A 14388-nucleotide genomic window follows, 5' to 3' on the forward strand; every position below is an offset into this window, starting at 1 on the left:
ATCAAAACCGATCACCGGAGCACCTGGTGCCCAGAATCACTGTTAAGTCACGTCATCTGAAGTTTTGAGGGTTTTCGGCACTAAACTGATGCAAAGAGATTGCTGTGCAAACTCCAGAAAATAACATACCTTAACAGTGACCTTGAGCACCAGGTAGTCAAGCAGTTCTGATAGCGTATTCGTCTTCAGTCCTTCAGCAACACCAAATCCCGCCGCCCTCCCCCCCCCCCTCCCCGTAATCTGTTTGCATCAATTTAGTGCCAAAATCACTGGAAGTTAAGTAACAGATTGATAGGGTACTGCGCTATGTTAAAATATATTTTTAATTACCTACTTACTCGTATGAATTGTATATAGCAATATGCGAATTTACAGTGTAGCATATGCCCATTTCAGTATACGTCGGTTCAATCCTCACTGCTTTTTCCTGTCCGGCAGAATTGGTAGTACTGACTTGAAAGCGGAATTTGAACTGATTTATTAAATTAATAAACTCTTCCCCTGGAATCCCTTCGTAGTCTACCACTGTTTCCAGATTTAAATAACTAGCTTGCGTCAATGAGATAATAAACTTTTTAAAAAGTTCTTTGTCTTTTATACTGTCATTCTTTTGTACGTAATCATCTAGTACTATAGGATCGTACTTTTTTGTGGCGCAAATGGTTACGGGTGGGAAAGAGGTGTTCCAGCTAAATCTGTCTCTTTCCATTGATATTACTGTTGGATTCTCGCGGTATCTAAAATACAATAAGAAAATAAATTAACTATTGACTTTATGCAAGTATGATGCAAAAGTTGAGTTGATTTGCAAATATACAAATGAGCAGAGAGATCCCAACTAATAAAAACTACAAGCCCAATTATGACAATTGTTTCTCAAGTATTATATTAGATTCCGATTTGTCAAAAGGGGAATAAAATATTTTGCAACCATCCGAAAAGACCATCTTATAACAAGAGAAAGCTTTACTTTTAATAAAATTAAAATAATATTTTTTTTATGTAATTATGTTTATTTACAATCTACATCATTAAAGGAGTATTAAATGAATTTGTTCCATGTTTTTGGGCATGAAGAAGAGACTTCCAATGATGTCTCATCTTATTCTATTTATGTTTAAGTTTTAAAATAGGTCCTGAGGCCAGGTTCTGTCTAGTTTCCTTGTGGCAGTGCCATTATGGAATAATTCCCTTACTAAGTCATTGTCATGGTGAATGGTACGCTCATTTTGTGACTCCGTGGCTCTATGGATTTCTTCTCTGATGAAAGGTATATTTAAGTCTTCGTGAAGTGTTTGATTAGTTACGTACCATGGTGCGTCCACTATTGATCTTAGAACTTTAGACTGAAATCTTTGGTTGATATTCAGTGATGTTGACTTTGCACAGCCCTAGAAGTGTAGTCCGTAGTACCAAATAGGTTTGAGTATTGCTTTGTACAGAAGAATTTTGTTTTGGATGTTGAGTTTTGATCTGCGTCCAAGGAGACAATACATTTGCCAGAATTTCAAGTCTAGTTGTCTTCTTTTGGTCTGGATCTGTTTCTTCCAAGTAAGACGTTGGTCAAGATGGAGGCCAAGGTATTTAGCGTCTGTTACTGTTGCTATTCGTTCATTTTCCATTCTTACAGGTGGGCATGTGTTGTGGCGGTTGGTAAACGTTATTTGAGATGATTTTGTTTTGTTTACTTTTGTTCGCCATTTTGTGTACCATTCACTGAGTATGTCCAGATGGTGTTGCAGGTCTTGTGAGGCTTGTATGTGATCTTCATTTACAGCTAGTATTGCTACGTCATCAGTAAAGGAAGCGATCGTAGTATTATGAGACTCTGGTATATCGGCTGTGTAGAGTGAGAACAGCAGCGGCCCGAGAACACTACCTTGCAGAACTCCGGAGTTAACAGGACAGAGGCTGGATTGTTGGTCTTTGAATTTTACTGAGAAATATCTATTTGATAAGTAGGATTGGATTAGGAGGAAATAGTTACTAGATAGTGCTAATTTTACTTTGTAAAGCAGACCTCTGCGCCAAACTTTGTCAAACGCTTGTGAGAGATCTAGGAATACAGCGTTGCAGTATTTCCTTTCTTCGAGAGTTTTTGATATTTAATTTACTATTCGATGGACTTGTTGTGTAGTAGAGTGATTTTCCCGAAAACCAAACTGATATTCTGGTAGTAATGTTAGGAATTCATGACCTGCGTATATTCTTTGTAACAGCAATCTTTCAAAAACTTTGCTAACGATTGGGAGTAGGCTGATGGGTCGATAAGATGTTACTTCATTGGGCGCTTTGCCTGGCTTAAGGATCATTATGATTTCTGCAAATTTCCATATTTTTGGAAAGTATGACAAACTTAGCGATTAAATATTACTGTCAGCATAATAATGGCTATAAAATAAAATAATATTAAAAATAAAACTTTATTGGGACCAAGTTTTCTGATAACATTTTCGTGGTTTCTAAAATTTGCAAACCAACGAACACTGAAACAAAGAAGGCTGAGGGAGATCTAAAAGTTGCATCTTACTTCTCGCCTGTCCAGCGCGGTAAAATTCCAACGAAAAAGTATGCGGGACCCAATAAAGTTTTATTTTTAATATTATTTTAATTTTATTAAAAGTAAAACTTTCGCTTGTTTTAAGCAGATATTGCCACAACACCCGTATCATCATGTTATTTCGTTGTGAATCGATACTAGTAGCCCAATTTTTAGTTCAGAGTTAGTCATATGATATGCACTCTCTGATGATAACATAATAAGGTTTGAAACCGTTTAGGGTGCTTATGGCGTTCTCTGAACGAACTGAAGAACTGTCTCAACAAACTGCTAGCATAAAGTAAACTGAGAAGGGACTATGAGATTATTTGTTATTTTTTTTTCAATATTACTTGAGAGATTATCAATGAAAAACGAGTAATTTAAATTAATTTAAATGACAAGTGTTCTTTTTAGTCTTGCAGATTAATAGAATCTAATATTCAGATCTAACAGCACACTTTTCTACGGTACAACCACTTGACCTAACGCAAAGTTCGAGTAATCCATTGACTAAATGAATAATTCTTAAAAAACAATTTAGAGTGGGTGTTAATAAATATTCTAATTTTTGTGGGGAATCACGTCGATATCTAAGATCCCGACGCGACCTAAACTGGCCTCTTACACCAGAATAATCTAACACCAAAACGATTAAAAACGGAACTAAAGTGAAATACTCCTCGCTGCGATGATAATTCTCCTTACATTGGTCCTTGATCCGTTTTGATGCTCACGCCTTTCGCCTTTATTGATTGAAAACTCATATTATTTTCAAAAGCACCTCAGATTTGCAGCCCATGCTGATTCTAGCAGATATGGGAGCCGGAATAAACCTGGGTCCCAGAAACGCCGAAGACCAGGTCCTTATGGACCTAGTTCATATGATAGATGTGATACAATGGACCCGTCGCAGGAGGTCTAAGTGTCTAAAGGGCTAACAAGTGGGCCATGTCCCGATGTACCATAATCATAACAACAACCTATATAATTTTAATTTTGTGACCTAACGAGAGGAAAACGAAGAAGGCAGCACTAGGGGCAATTTGGCTGTGTAAATAAACATTTAGATTATACTTATTATCCTCGTTTAAAATTTTAAGATGCAATTTTCAAAGTGGTAAATAAAACCTTGATAAAGGTTTGTGAAGCGTTTTATTTCTAAATAAAACTATATTATATTATCCATCAAAATGAAAATACATTTTTTCGCCACGTAATATTCAGTACAGCTCTTTTGTAGCTGGAGTATTGTGAGCGATTTGGTCATACTTATGAGACCTATAACTTAAAAATTCAAATATTTCCAGATATAGGGGACTCGTATATACAGACACCCAAACTTATATGGACTCATCTGATATTTCTTACTATTTCGTGCGAATTTAAAGAAATGAACACACGAAGTCAAACAATATTTATTTTAAAGCAATTTAATAACAAATACATAACAATTAAATAAAACAATAAAGTATTTAACAAGCAAATTGAAAGTAGTTGTTTTAAAGTCAATAGCATACAAAATTTCAGTGTAAAACGAATAATGTTTAAATTGCTTTTATTTATTTTTTTTTTGTATTTTGTGGTATACAAATATTCGTATTGAAAATGATTCAAAGCAGTACATACGAGCAACAGTTAAAGTTAAACCTCCTCTTTATAGATTTCAAACAAGCTTACGATTCTGTGATAAGAAGGCGTTTGTACCAGGCCCTAAGAGTACTTGGAATTCCGGAAAAGATGATTAGACTCGTAAAAATGACCTTAGTGAAGACCGACAACAGAGTAAGGATAGAAGGAAGCCTATCAGGAAAATTTGAAGTTAAAAGGGGATTAAAGCAGGGAGATCCGCTGTCCACAGTACTTTTCAATTTCTTGTTGGAGGTAATATTGAGAGAGAGTGGAATACGAACGAAAGGTATGATCTTTGACAACAGAAACCAGGTTCTGGCCTTTGCGGACGATATAGTGCTAATGGCAAGAACGGAAAGGGAACTGCTGAGGATTTACAAACTCTTTGAAGTAAAGGCTAAGCAGTATGGACTGAGAATTAATGAGCAAAAAACAAAGTATATGGAAATGGGACAGACCTCAAATGAAGACACCCAACTGAAAACTACCACAAACAATGAGAATAAAGAGCATTGCTTCAAAAAGGTGACGGAGTTTGAGTATCTAGGAGTAACGCTAACAAGTAAAGGGGAAGAAAGCCAGGAAATCGAAAAAAGAATCTCGAGAGGAAGAAAGACAGTCGGAGCCCTACACAAACTACTAAAACCCAAAAACATCTCCAGAGCGGCAAAATTAAGACTTTATCGAACAGTGATCCAGCCCACAGTTCTTTACGGGAGCGAAACATGGGTCATGAACAAAAACCAAGAAAATATGCTGAACATCTGGGAGCGGAGTGTCCTAAGGAAGATATTCGGGGGAGTAAAAAACGATGAAGACATTTGGAGGAGACGAACAAATGCAGAGATCAGAGAGCTGTACCGGAAACCAGAAATAAGCCAGATGGTCAGAACAAAGAGACTAAGTTGGTTAGGTCATCTTGCGAGAATGGCTGACGGAAGGTGGGCAAAGGACTCAGCAAAGGCTGAGAGGGGAAGGAAAGAGGAGAAGAGGACGACCCAGGAAAAAGTGGCTAGAAGCATGTAAGGAAGACCTGCAAACAATCGGGATATCAAATTGGAGAACTGCGGCCATGGACAGGAGAAAATGGAGAAAAACCGTGGAGAAATTCCAAGCCATGGGCCTTTAAGGCCTGTTAAGCTATATTATATATATATATATATATATATATATATATATATATATATATATATATATATATATATATATATATATATATATATATATATATATTTATTTTTAGCATCTTATGACGTCCCCCCATGTTAAACCGTAGTCTCTCGTGGCTTCCAGGTCTTCGTGAACTCCGATATACGGTTGCCACGAGGACTTTCCCTAAAATGTATCGCAAATGAAAGGTACCACTTTCTACAATGCTTACACAAAATATTGGCCGGACGTCCTCAGTCACGTTATCTGTATAATAATATACACATTACTTGGAGCAATTGCCGTCAGGCGCGCCATGTTCGCTTGCTGTATATCTAAAGTCACTTTAACGGTTTTGATGGCATCCAAATATATATTTATTCAGTTTGCGGTTGTAGTGGTCTCCGTATATTTGAGTTTATGTCCTCATGGCTTCCACTGCGCTGTTGTCACCTCAAATGTTGGAATTTAGACTTCGGATATTTTTATAATTGATTATTGTAGTATGTTGAAAAAAATATTGTTGTGATATATTAATGATATTTTTTGTATAATTAACAATGTATTTTTTTTCACTGCAAAAATAAAAAATTAAAAAGTATGTTCATTAAAATTGACGAATTTATCATAACCAGTTGCCGAATCTGCTGGTCTAATTTCTCAATTGTAACATATTATAGAAGTGTTAAAATTGAATTCTTAATTTTTTATTACAAAACTTTTACCTCGACAGCGTAGGGTACAAGAGGACGGCTTAAGTAAAGTAAGTACAAAATTTTTAATAATATAATTTGTTCAACTAATAGGTGCAAAGGTGTCTGGAAAATAATAAAAATGTTTAAAACATTGCTTACTTATTTCATAAACTCAATGTATTTTTTTATGTAAGGATATAGAAAATAATATTTTGAAAAATATTTAAAATATAGTAGTAAGTCTTAAATTTCACATTACATAAAGTAGTTAAGTCTGCTAGTCTACAAAATTAAAAACAAATAGAATACATACTTAAAAAAAATTAAAGCACTCATGCCATACCAAACGAACTACATTCTTACATATTTTAAAAAGAAAAATCTTTAATTTTGCCCAACCCGACTAAACTATCGGCAGGTAAAAAGTCTGCAGTATGCGGGGGCCCTACTGTTGAAATAGATTAGAAAATTAAAATAAACTTATCTACCATTATGAAATTCTAATTTGACACAAAAAACTGTATCCTGGATTAAGAACAAGTGTGTAGAATACTCTCGTGAATTAAGAATCGTTTCTACTGTAGGGTGACCATATCATAAATTTGAAAAAAACGGGACACATCCAAGCAGCAGTAGCGCACCTATAATTTTTCTCTGGGGGGAAGGGGGTTGGCTTGGGCGTCGAAATTTTTTTCTATATTTTGTGAAAGACAAGTTACATTTTCCTGCTATTATTTGTATATTTTTCATATACCCTGGGGGAAAGGGGGTTTAACTCCCAAACCCCCCCCCCCTGGGTGCGCTACTGCCAAGAAGGGTTTGGAGCGATAATACACAAACAGGGATTGAAACACCGTCTTTTAGCTAATTTGGAACCTATAAATCCTTTTCAATTTTAAATGTGTAATTTACGTACGATCAAGACTGCGAAACGCAGAAAACTAAAAAACTACGCTAGAATGACGTGGATAAACAAGCAATCCGTCAAAACGAAACAGGGAAGAATAAAAAATAGCGAGAAACACAGCAAACTCAACAAATAAAAAGAAGAAAAATGACGGGTTTCGCTGGAGGACATTAAAAAGACAGAAAACCATCAAATATAACAATTTTACAAAAAAGTCAGATAAAAAAATACGTCCAGCATTAAAACAAGAGTACTAAAAAACAAAAAAAAAAGAGAAACCCTGTTTGAAGACAAACAGATCAGCAGAATATGAGAAGAATATTACGAAAAAATGCTATTCGGTATGAAGGAAACAGATGAAGAAGAACAAGATAACAACGAAGTAGAAATTTTCACAGAAGAAAACGTACAAAAACAAATATTAAAAACATAGAAAACGGAAAAGCAGCAGAAGAAAATAAAATAACAGTGGAAAAAAATACAGAGGAAGAGAATTACATAAGGAAATAAACCAGCTAATACAACAAAAAATATGAACAAAACAGACTACCAGCCGATTGGAACGCAGATATTATAGTAGGTACCTATATACAGTAAAACCCCGCAAATCCTAACTAATTGGGGGGACAGCCTGTTCGGATTCCGAAAAGGTCGGATTATCCGAAAGTTAGCCTAACTAATAATTGAAAGTTTACTTTGTCGTTGATTTTGAGTCGCTGTGCCTGTCTCTCTCCCTCTTCCACCCATCTCAGATTGATGTCACTGATGCAGAGCCAGTGTCATCATTTGTGCTTAGTCGTTAACTCCATGGCTTGATTTCTAATTTGAATAAGCTCCATTTTTCCCCGTTTCCCTATACAAGATGGATCAGAAAACTAAGAAGAAAGTGTAATTACAGAATGGATTGAAGCTGACGAAAAAGGGAGCGAAGAATTTACGGATGAATACATTGTAGACTTGGTTCAACCTCAAGGCAACCCTAATGACTAATGAAGATGAAGAAAGCGAGGAAGAAGTTTCCCTGTCATATTGAGTGTCACACGCAGATGCCACTAAAGCTCTGGGTGTGGCTCTACGTTACGTGGAGCATAACTCTGCTGCATTACCAGTAGATGTAATGTTTATGTGTAAATAGAATTAGAATTAAACAATGGTTTCGAATTCACCTGTATAAGTTGCAAGTTGGGAGGGTCAGGTAGTAAAAAAGTTACGAATTGACCGGTGTACATTTTGATTTGAAAAAGTTTGTCATTAAGAGTTACGAGTTGGCGCGTGTCCATTGGAAGAAGGAGAATGTCACGGTTAAAGAATTTAAGGGACTGGTTTAGATGCAGTTCTATAGAACTCTTTAGAGCAGAGGTGGATAGATTAAAGATAGTGATGATGATATCCAACCTCCGATTAGGAGACGGCACTTGAATAAGAAGAAGATATTAGATTTTACTGATTATGCCGCCCCCTTGTGATGCCGCCTGATGCGGCTGCCTCACCGCATCATAGAACGACACGGCCCTGAAAATTACAGTCTTTTCGTTTATGTCGCTACAGGTAAAAATAAGTAATTAAATATCTTATATCAGATAGAGTATTCATTTTTAGTAGATGAACAAAGGTTTAAAATGGCAGTTTTTGAATTTTGGTACGATTATTTGTTGCTTCGGAAGTTGCAAAAATAAACTTTTGCAAAAATAAACTTATGACTGATATTACATGAAAAATTGGGTCAAACAGTCCATGTTCAGTCCAGATATAACAAAAAATTTCAAGGTGATTCGTCAATTAGTTTACATTTTATTCAATTTGTTTAATAAAAAATCCTTTTCTTTGCAATGATAAAGCATGCTTTTCTTCATAAAATAATAATGATACAGCAATTTTGTGGAAACTGCATGAAAGAAGAATACTTATGTTTTCAAAGTTTTTAAAAAAAATAATAAAAACTCATTTTTATCATTCCGAAAATATTTTAGTAAAGTAGAGTCATTTTTGGCTTATAAACAATTTGAATAACTTTGTTAGTATTGACTTCAAACTAAATTAATCGACTAAGGGATGGAAAAAACCTACCGGTTATAACTTAAACCTAGTTTTTTTAATTCGAAACAACCGGTTTTACCGGTTGTTTTTTTGTCCCGGTTATAACCGGTTTTTTTCTTTTTAAAGTAATAACCATTGAAAAACCGAATAAGTTGCCTGTGGAAAAAAATTAATTTAGAGAAAAATGAAGAAATTTCTATATATTTTCGATCTTAATCATATAATATTATAAATAATAAATGCGAAGTAATTAACCCAAACAACCATAATTCAACTTTTATTTACTAATAGAGAACTGGACGAAAGTGTCACATCAGCTTTTATGAAACAATTTTGAGAATAGTTATTTAGATTAATAAATATTTCAAAGACTGGTGAAATGGTGCATGTGATGATAATATTTACATAAAAGTATGTGATCTGCTTGAAATCGATATTCCAACCATCATCAGCTAAAAAATTGTTTATACTTGGGTACTTGAGACTTGAGACTCTTGTATAATGTGAATACCGAAATACGATTAGGAATCTCCATTATGTAATTTTTAAACAATAAATAATTCTTACCAAATAAATGGTAGGTATTATACAAACGTATTAAAAAATATTACCTACTGAAATTTTTTGATGGCAATAGAGAAGTAAATACTGAATTGGTTTATCGAATTTATTTTGTAAAATACCTATAAGTCATTTGGACATTTTTTAAAACTTGATAGATCCAAGGGACATTTTGATAGATCGATAGGATCATCACTTTTGGGAATATCCCAATTATTGACAACGCAATATACGCCGACGCCGTCTACAACGAGCGACGAATCAGAGATTGGGGTACTCTGGCCCATTTTTAGGGTAACTTGAAAGCGCCTGGGAAAATTTTTATAGGTTGAATTGGTTGGGGAATTTTTCGGGAGGAAAATTGAGCAAACTAAAGTGCAATATAAATGTAACATTATAACTTATTGAATATTTGCTTTTGATTAAAAAAAAACCGAAAACCTGTTTTTGGAACAACCGATTTTTTGACCGGTTATAACAGCCAGGTTAAACCGTAAGTTAAAAAAAAACGGTATAACCAAAAACCGGTTTTTTTGTTCAACAAGCGCCATCCCTAGACTTTAGGATTTAAAAAGCTGGTACTTTTACATTATTATTATATTATCGGTTTATAACGTTCTTCGTCTTCCGATACCCGTTCGCCATTCCTCTCTGTCCGTACATTGATCTACTTGCAGACCTCTTTCATCCATGGCTTTGTTTATTCCTGCCTGCCAACTTTTCCTCGGTCTACCTCATCTTCTTCTATCTTGCAGTTTCCATTTTTGCCCTTGTTTTGGGATTCTGTCTTCATGCATTCTTTATACGTGACCAAACCATCGTAGTTGTATTTCGTTGGTTTCGTCATTTATTGTATGTGTGACCTTCATTATTTCTCGTATCCGTTCATTGGTGACATGTTCTCTTCTTGATCTTCCTGCAGCCCTTCTCCAGAAATCCATTTCGGTGAACATTCGTTTTGATTTTTCCTTCATATGCCATACTTCGCAGCTGTATGTTATAATGCTTTTCACTACGGCGTTATAGATCTTTTTCTTGTTTTGGTTGTTTACCTGCTTGTCCCAGAGTACTGAGTTTAGGAGCCTAATTGCTTTCCTGCCTGAGTGTTTCGTTCTTTAACGGCTCCGTCTAGTGTTCCATCATTCGTGATTTTCATATTCATACCCAGGTATTTATATTCGTTACATTCACTGATTGTTTCTCCTCCTTCTATAGTCGAGGAAATGAAGCATTTTGACTCGCAATTTTTTCGTCCAGCATGGATTTACTTGAAATTTTCACAGAAGGTAGGGCGTAGGGAATAGGCCAAGGATCATTTTCTATATCATGCCGCTGTACGCTACAAGCTTGGGGTGGTTGCCACCCCATCTCGGGGACGGGAAATTTTTATTGCATTTTAACCATGTAAATCGATGTAAAAAGTAATTCTAAGAAAGAAATGTTTTTTACATTTTCTTCGTAAAACTAATATTTATCGAGTTATTCGCGCTTGAAAGTAACAGTTTTTCGACTAAAAAATCGACTTTTTTAGAGGGTTTTTTGAGAATACCTCGAAAAATATGCATTTTATCAAAAAATACTGTAGATATGAAAAATTTATCTTTTAGTAACACAAATTACCCCTGTAGTTATCACATTGTTTTCGATGTGTACTTTTACATAAATGTTAAAAAAAACTTTTACCTTGATTAATTACGGTCAAAGTTAGGCACTTTTTTTTATTTAATTCACAGCTAGTTTCTTTATAACAATTAAGAAACCTAACTAGCGCTATTTTAAAGTTCAAGGTATGTATATAGTTTATGTGTAAAAGTTTGAGTAAACTTGAACAGAGTTGTTAATATATCTTTAAAAATGACGTCCTAACGAAATCGACTCGTGGTCTGTGGAGCGGAATTATTAAAATCCGTGCACTCAAAAAATGAAATTAACTTTTCAAAGATATGTTGCGCTTAATATCTCCGGAGTTTGTTGATGGACTTTGATCATTATTTTTTTAATTTATATATACCTGTAGTTTTGTAGAGTATGTTATGTACACATATACCCACCTAACAATACAAAATGTTATGTATACATATACAAGTATATGTATACATATATAATTTCATAAAAATCGTTCAAGCGGTATCGGAGGATTATGGCAACTAACATTACGACAGGAGAATTTTATAGATGTAAATAAATAGATAACTATTAAAAAATAGGGGTTGGTGGTAGAAAGGTGAAAATTAAGGGTTGTATATATTTTTAATGGTACATAATATAAAATGAAGGTAGACAATTTTCTCCAAAACAATAAAAAAGTGGCAGGGGACAACCCCCCTTATAACGTATGGGTGTAAATAATAGATTACCACCTATTTTCAGTCCTACAGAATATACGTGTAAAATTTCATAAAAATCGGTCAAGCCGTTTCGGAGGAATATGATAACTAACACTGTTACAGGAGAATTTTATGTACATAGAAGTAACTGTGAATTAAATAAGTAATAAAAGTGGCTAACTTTGCTCGTAATTAACCTAGGCGAAAAGTTTTTTTTTTGGAAATTCGTGTAAAAATATCAGCTTTTCAAATCCCAACGCAGATTTAGTCAATATGTTAATATGGTTATTAAAATTGTTTAGAAGCCAAAAATGATTCTACTTTCGTAAAATGTTTTCAGAATGCTAAAAATGACTTCTTATTGATTTTTTATATAAGTTAAAAATATAAGTATTCTTCTTTCCTGTGGTTTCCACAGAATTGCTGTATTATTATAATTTTCTGAACAATAACATTGCAAAAAAAGCTCTTTGTGATAAACAAATCGAATAAAATTTAAACTAATTGACAAATCGTCTTCAAATTTATTGTGCATTATGGACTGTTTGACTCAACATTTCATGCAATATCAAAGTCTTAATTTCATTTTTATAACAATTTTTTTATAAGTTATAACAATTTTTTTATTTTCGAAATTTAGTTTTATTTTGCAATTTCCGAAGTAACAAATAATCGGATCAAAATTTAAAAAATTTTAAACCTTTGCTTATCTACTAAAAGGTGAATAATCTAAATAAGATATTTAATTACCTTATTTTTACCTGTAGCGATTTAAACGAAAAACTGTCATATTTGACCCTTATTTGTTAATTACTAAAATTCTCGTCCGAACTGTGACGGGCATTGTTGTATTTATAATGTAATAGGTATAACTCCAAAAAACCCATTTGCAACCTGGCTGGTCAAGTGTCCCGACAAAAACCTTATTTTTCTGGACTATTGCAACTAAGAGAAGAAAGAAAGAAACTTAAAAAAAAATGTTACAAAAAGAAGCAACCGAAGAAGGAAAAAGCAGTAGAAAGGAAATACAAAGAAAAAATATAGCGGTTAAAAAGCAAGCCAGGAAAGACAAAAGATACTATGTATATGATATGGTAAAAATTTCAGAAAAAGCTGCGCAAGAAAACGACCTGAAGATAAAGTACAATATCATCCGAAATTTGACAGGGAAAACACTAAACAGTAATAAAGAAATCAAAGATAAACAAGGAAATATAATTAAATCAGAACATAAAATAATACAAAGATGAAAACAACACTGCGAGGAAATATACTCCAAACACCAGATATAGACGAAGATAACGTAATACAGAAAATAAACATTAGAACAATTGAAATTACGAAAGAAGAAATACAAAACACACTGAATCAACTAAAAAAATGGCAAAGCCGCTGAAAGCGGCAGCCTACCGATAAATTTAATAAAGGCGGGCGCAAACAAATTAGTAGAAATGTTACACAAACTCAAGATATGGGCCGACCAGGAGCTCCCACAGAAATGGAACGAGGGTGTAACCATTAAGACACCAAAAAAGGGCGATTTAAATAAATGCGAGAATTGGCGAGCAATAACACTGCTAAGTGCCACATTCAAAATAATGTCAAATATCATATTGAATAGACTGAAGCCAGAAATAGACAAGAAACTAAGACTAAGAAGCAACCAAGAAGGCTTTCGCGCAAAACGCTCCACTATCGACCACATTTGTACTCTATCAGCACCTCTGTATCTTGTACCTGTACCGCTGTATCTCCTGTACTCTATAATTATCTTGGAACAAGCTAGTGAATGCAAAAAAATATAAACATAATGTTTACTTTGACTTTGACTTTGAAAAGGCATTCGATAGTATAAACAGAGAACAAATGTGGAAGATTCTAAAACTATATGGACTACCGATAAAATACATCAACTTAATCAGACTATTTGACAAGAAATATACAGCCAGATAGAACATGCGGGAAAAATGGTAGTAGATGCGGAGTTAAGCAAGGATGTGTGCTATCCCCGACATTATTTCTAATAATAACGGACTGGATCATGCAGAAAGTAAGCAATAATAAAACAGGTATTAGATTGAAATTGCATGACTAGTTGGAGGATTTGTAGTTCCCAGATGACATTTTTCCCCTAACCGAACATAGCAGCCATAAGCAAAAGAAGCTTGCAAAATACTCCAGGGTAATGGGCCTAAAGATAAAGACAAAACAAAGCAAAACTTAAAAAACAGCAACCAATAAACTAAAATTAAAATACAAGGAAGACAAATACAGGAGGTAGATAACTTTACATATTATCTGGGATCAACCATGGAAAAAAAGGCGCTAGTAGATCAGATGTAGAAAAAAGGATAGTAAAGGCACAATATGCACTCATTATATATTCATAATGCATTAAGGAGAATCTTGAACACACGCGATATATCAGAATTAACCAAAATCAAAATATTTACAGGAAGAGACAGGAAGAAACAACTAGCAAAAAATTAAAAACCTTTATAAATAAATTGTTGAGGAAAATCCTAAAAATATACTGGCCAG

At 34.2% G+C, this 14388-nt stretch overlaps 1 protein-coding gene across 2 annotated transcripts in view; it reads right to left on the reverse strand.

The window, feature by feature from the left end:
• The window catches only part of LOC126880062 (sodium channel protein Nach-like), a 72645-nt gene that overhangs the window by 40466 nt on the left and 17791 nt on the right, over window positions 1–14388 (reverse strand). For both annotated transcript variants that reach the window (XM_050643718.1, XM_050643717.1), the window contains exon 2: window positions 339–737. In XM_050643718.1, coding sequence (XP_050499675.1) covers window positions 339–737 — 399 coding nt within the window. The remainder of the gene's footprint in view (window positions 1–338; window positions 738–14388) is intronic.

This window comes from Diabrotica virgifera, chromosome 2, assembly GCF_917563875.1.
Source record: "Diabrotica virgifera virgifera chromosome 2, PGI_DIABVI_V3a".
In the NCBI taxonomy this organism is placed as follows: domain Eukaryota; kingdom Metazoa; phylum Arthropoda; class Insecta; order Coleoptera; family Chrysomelidae; genus Diabrotica; species Diabrotica virgifera.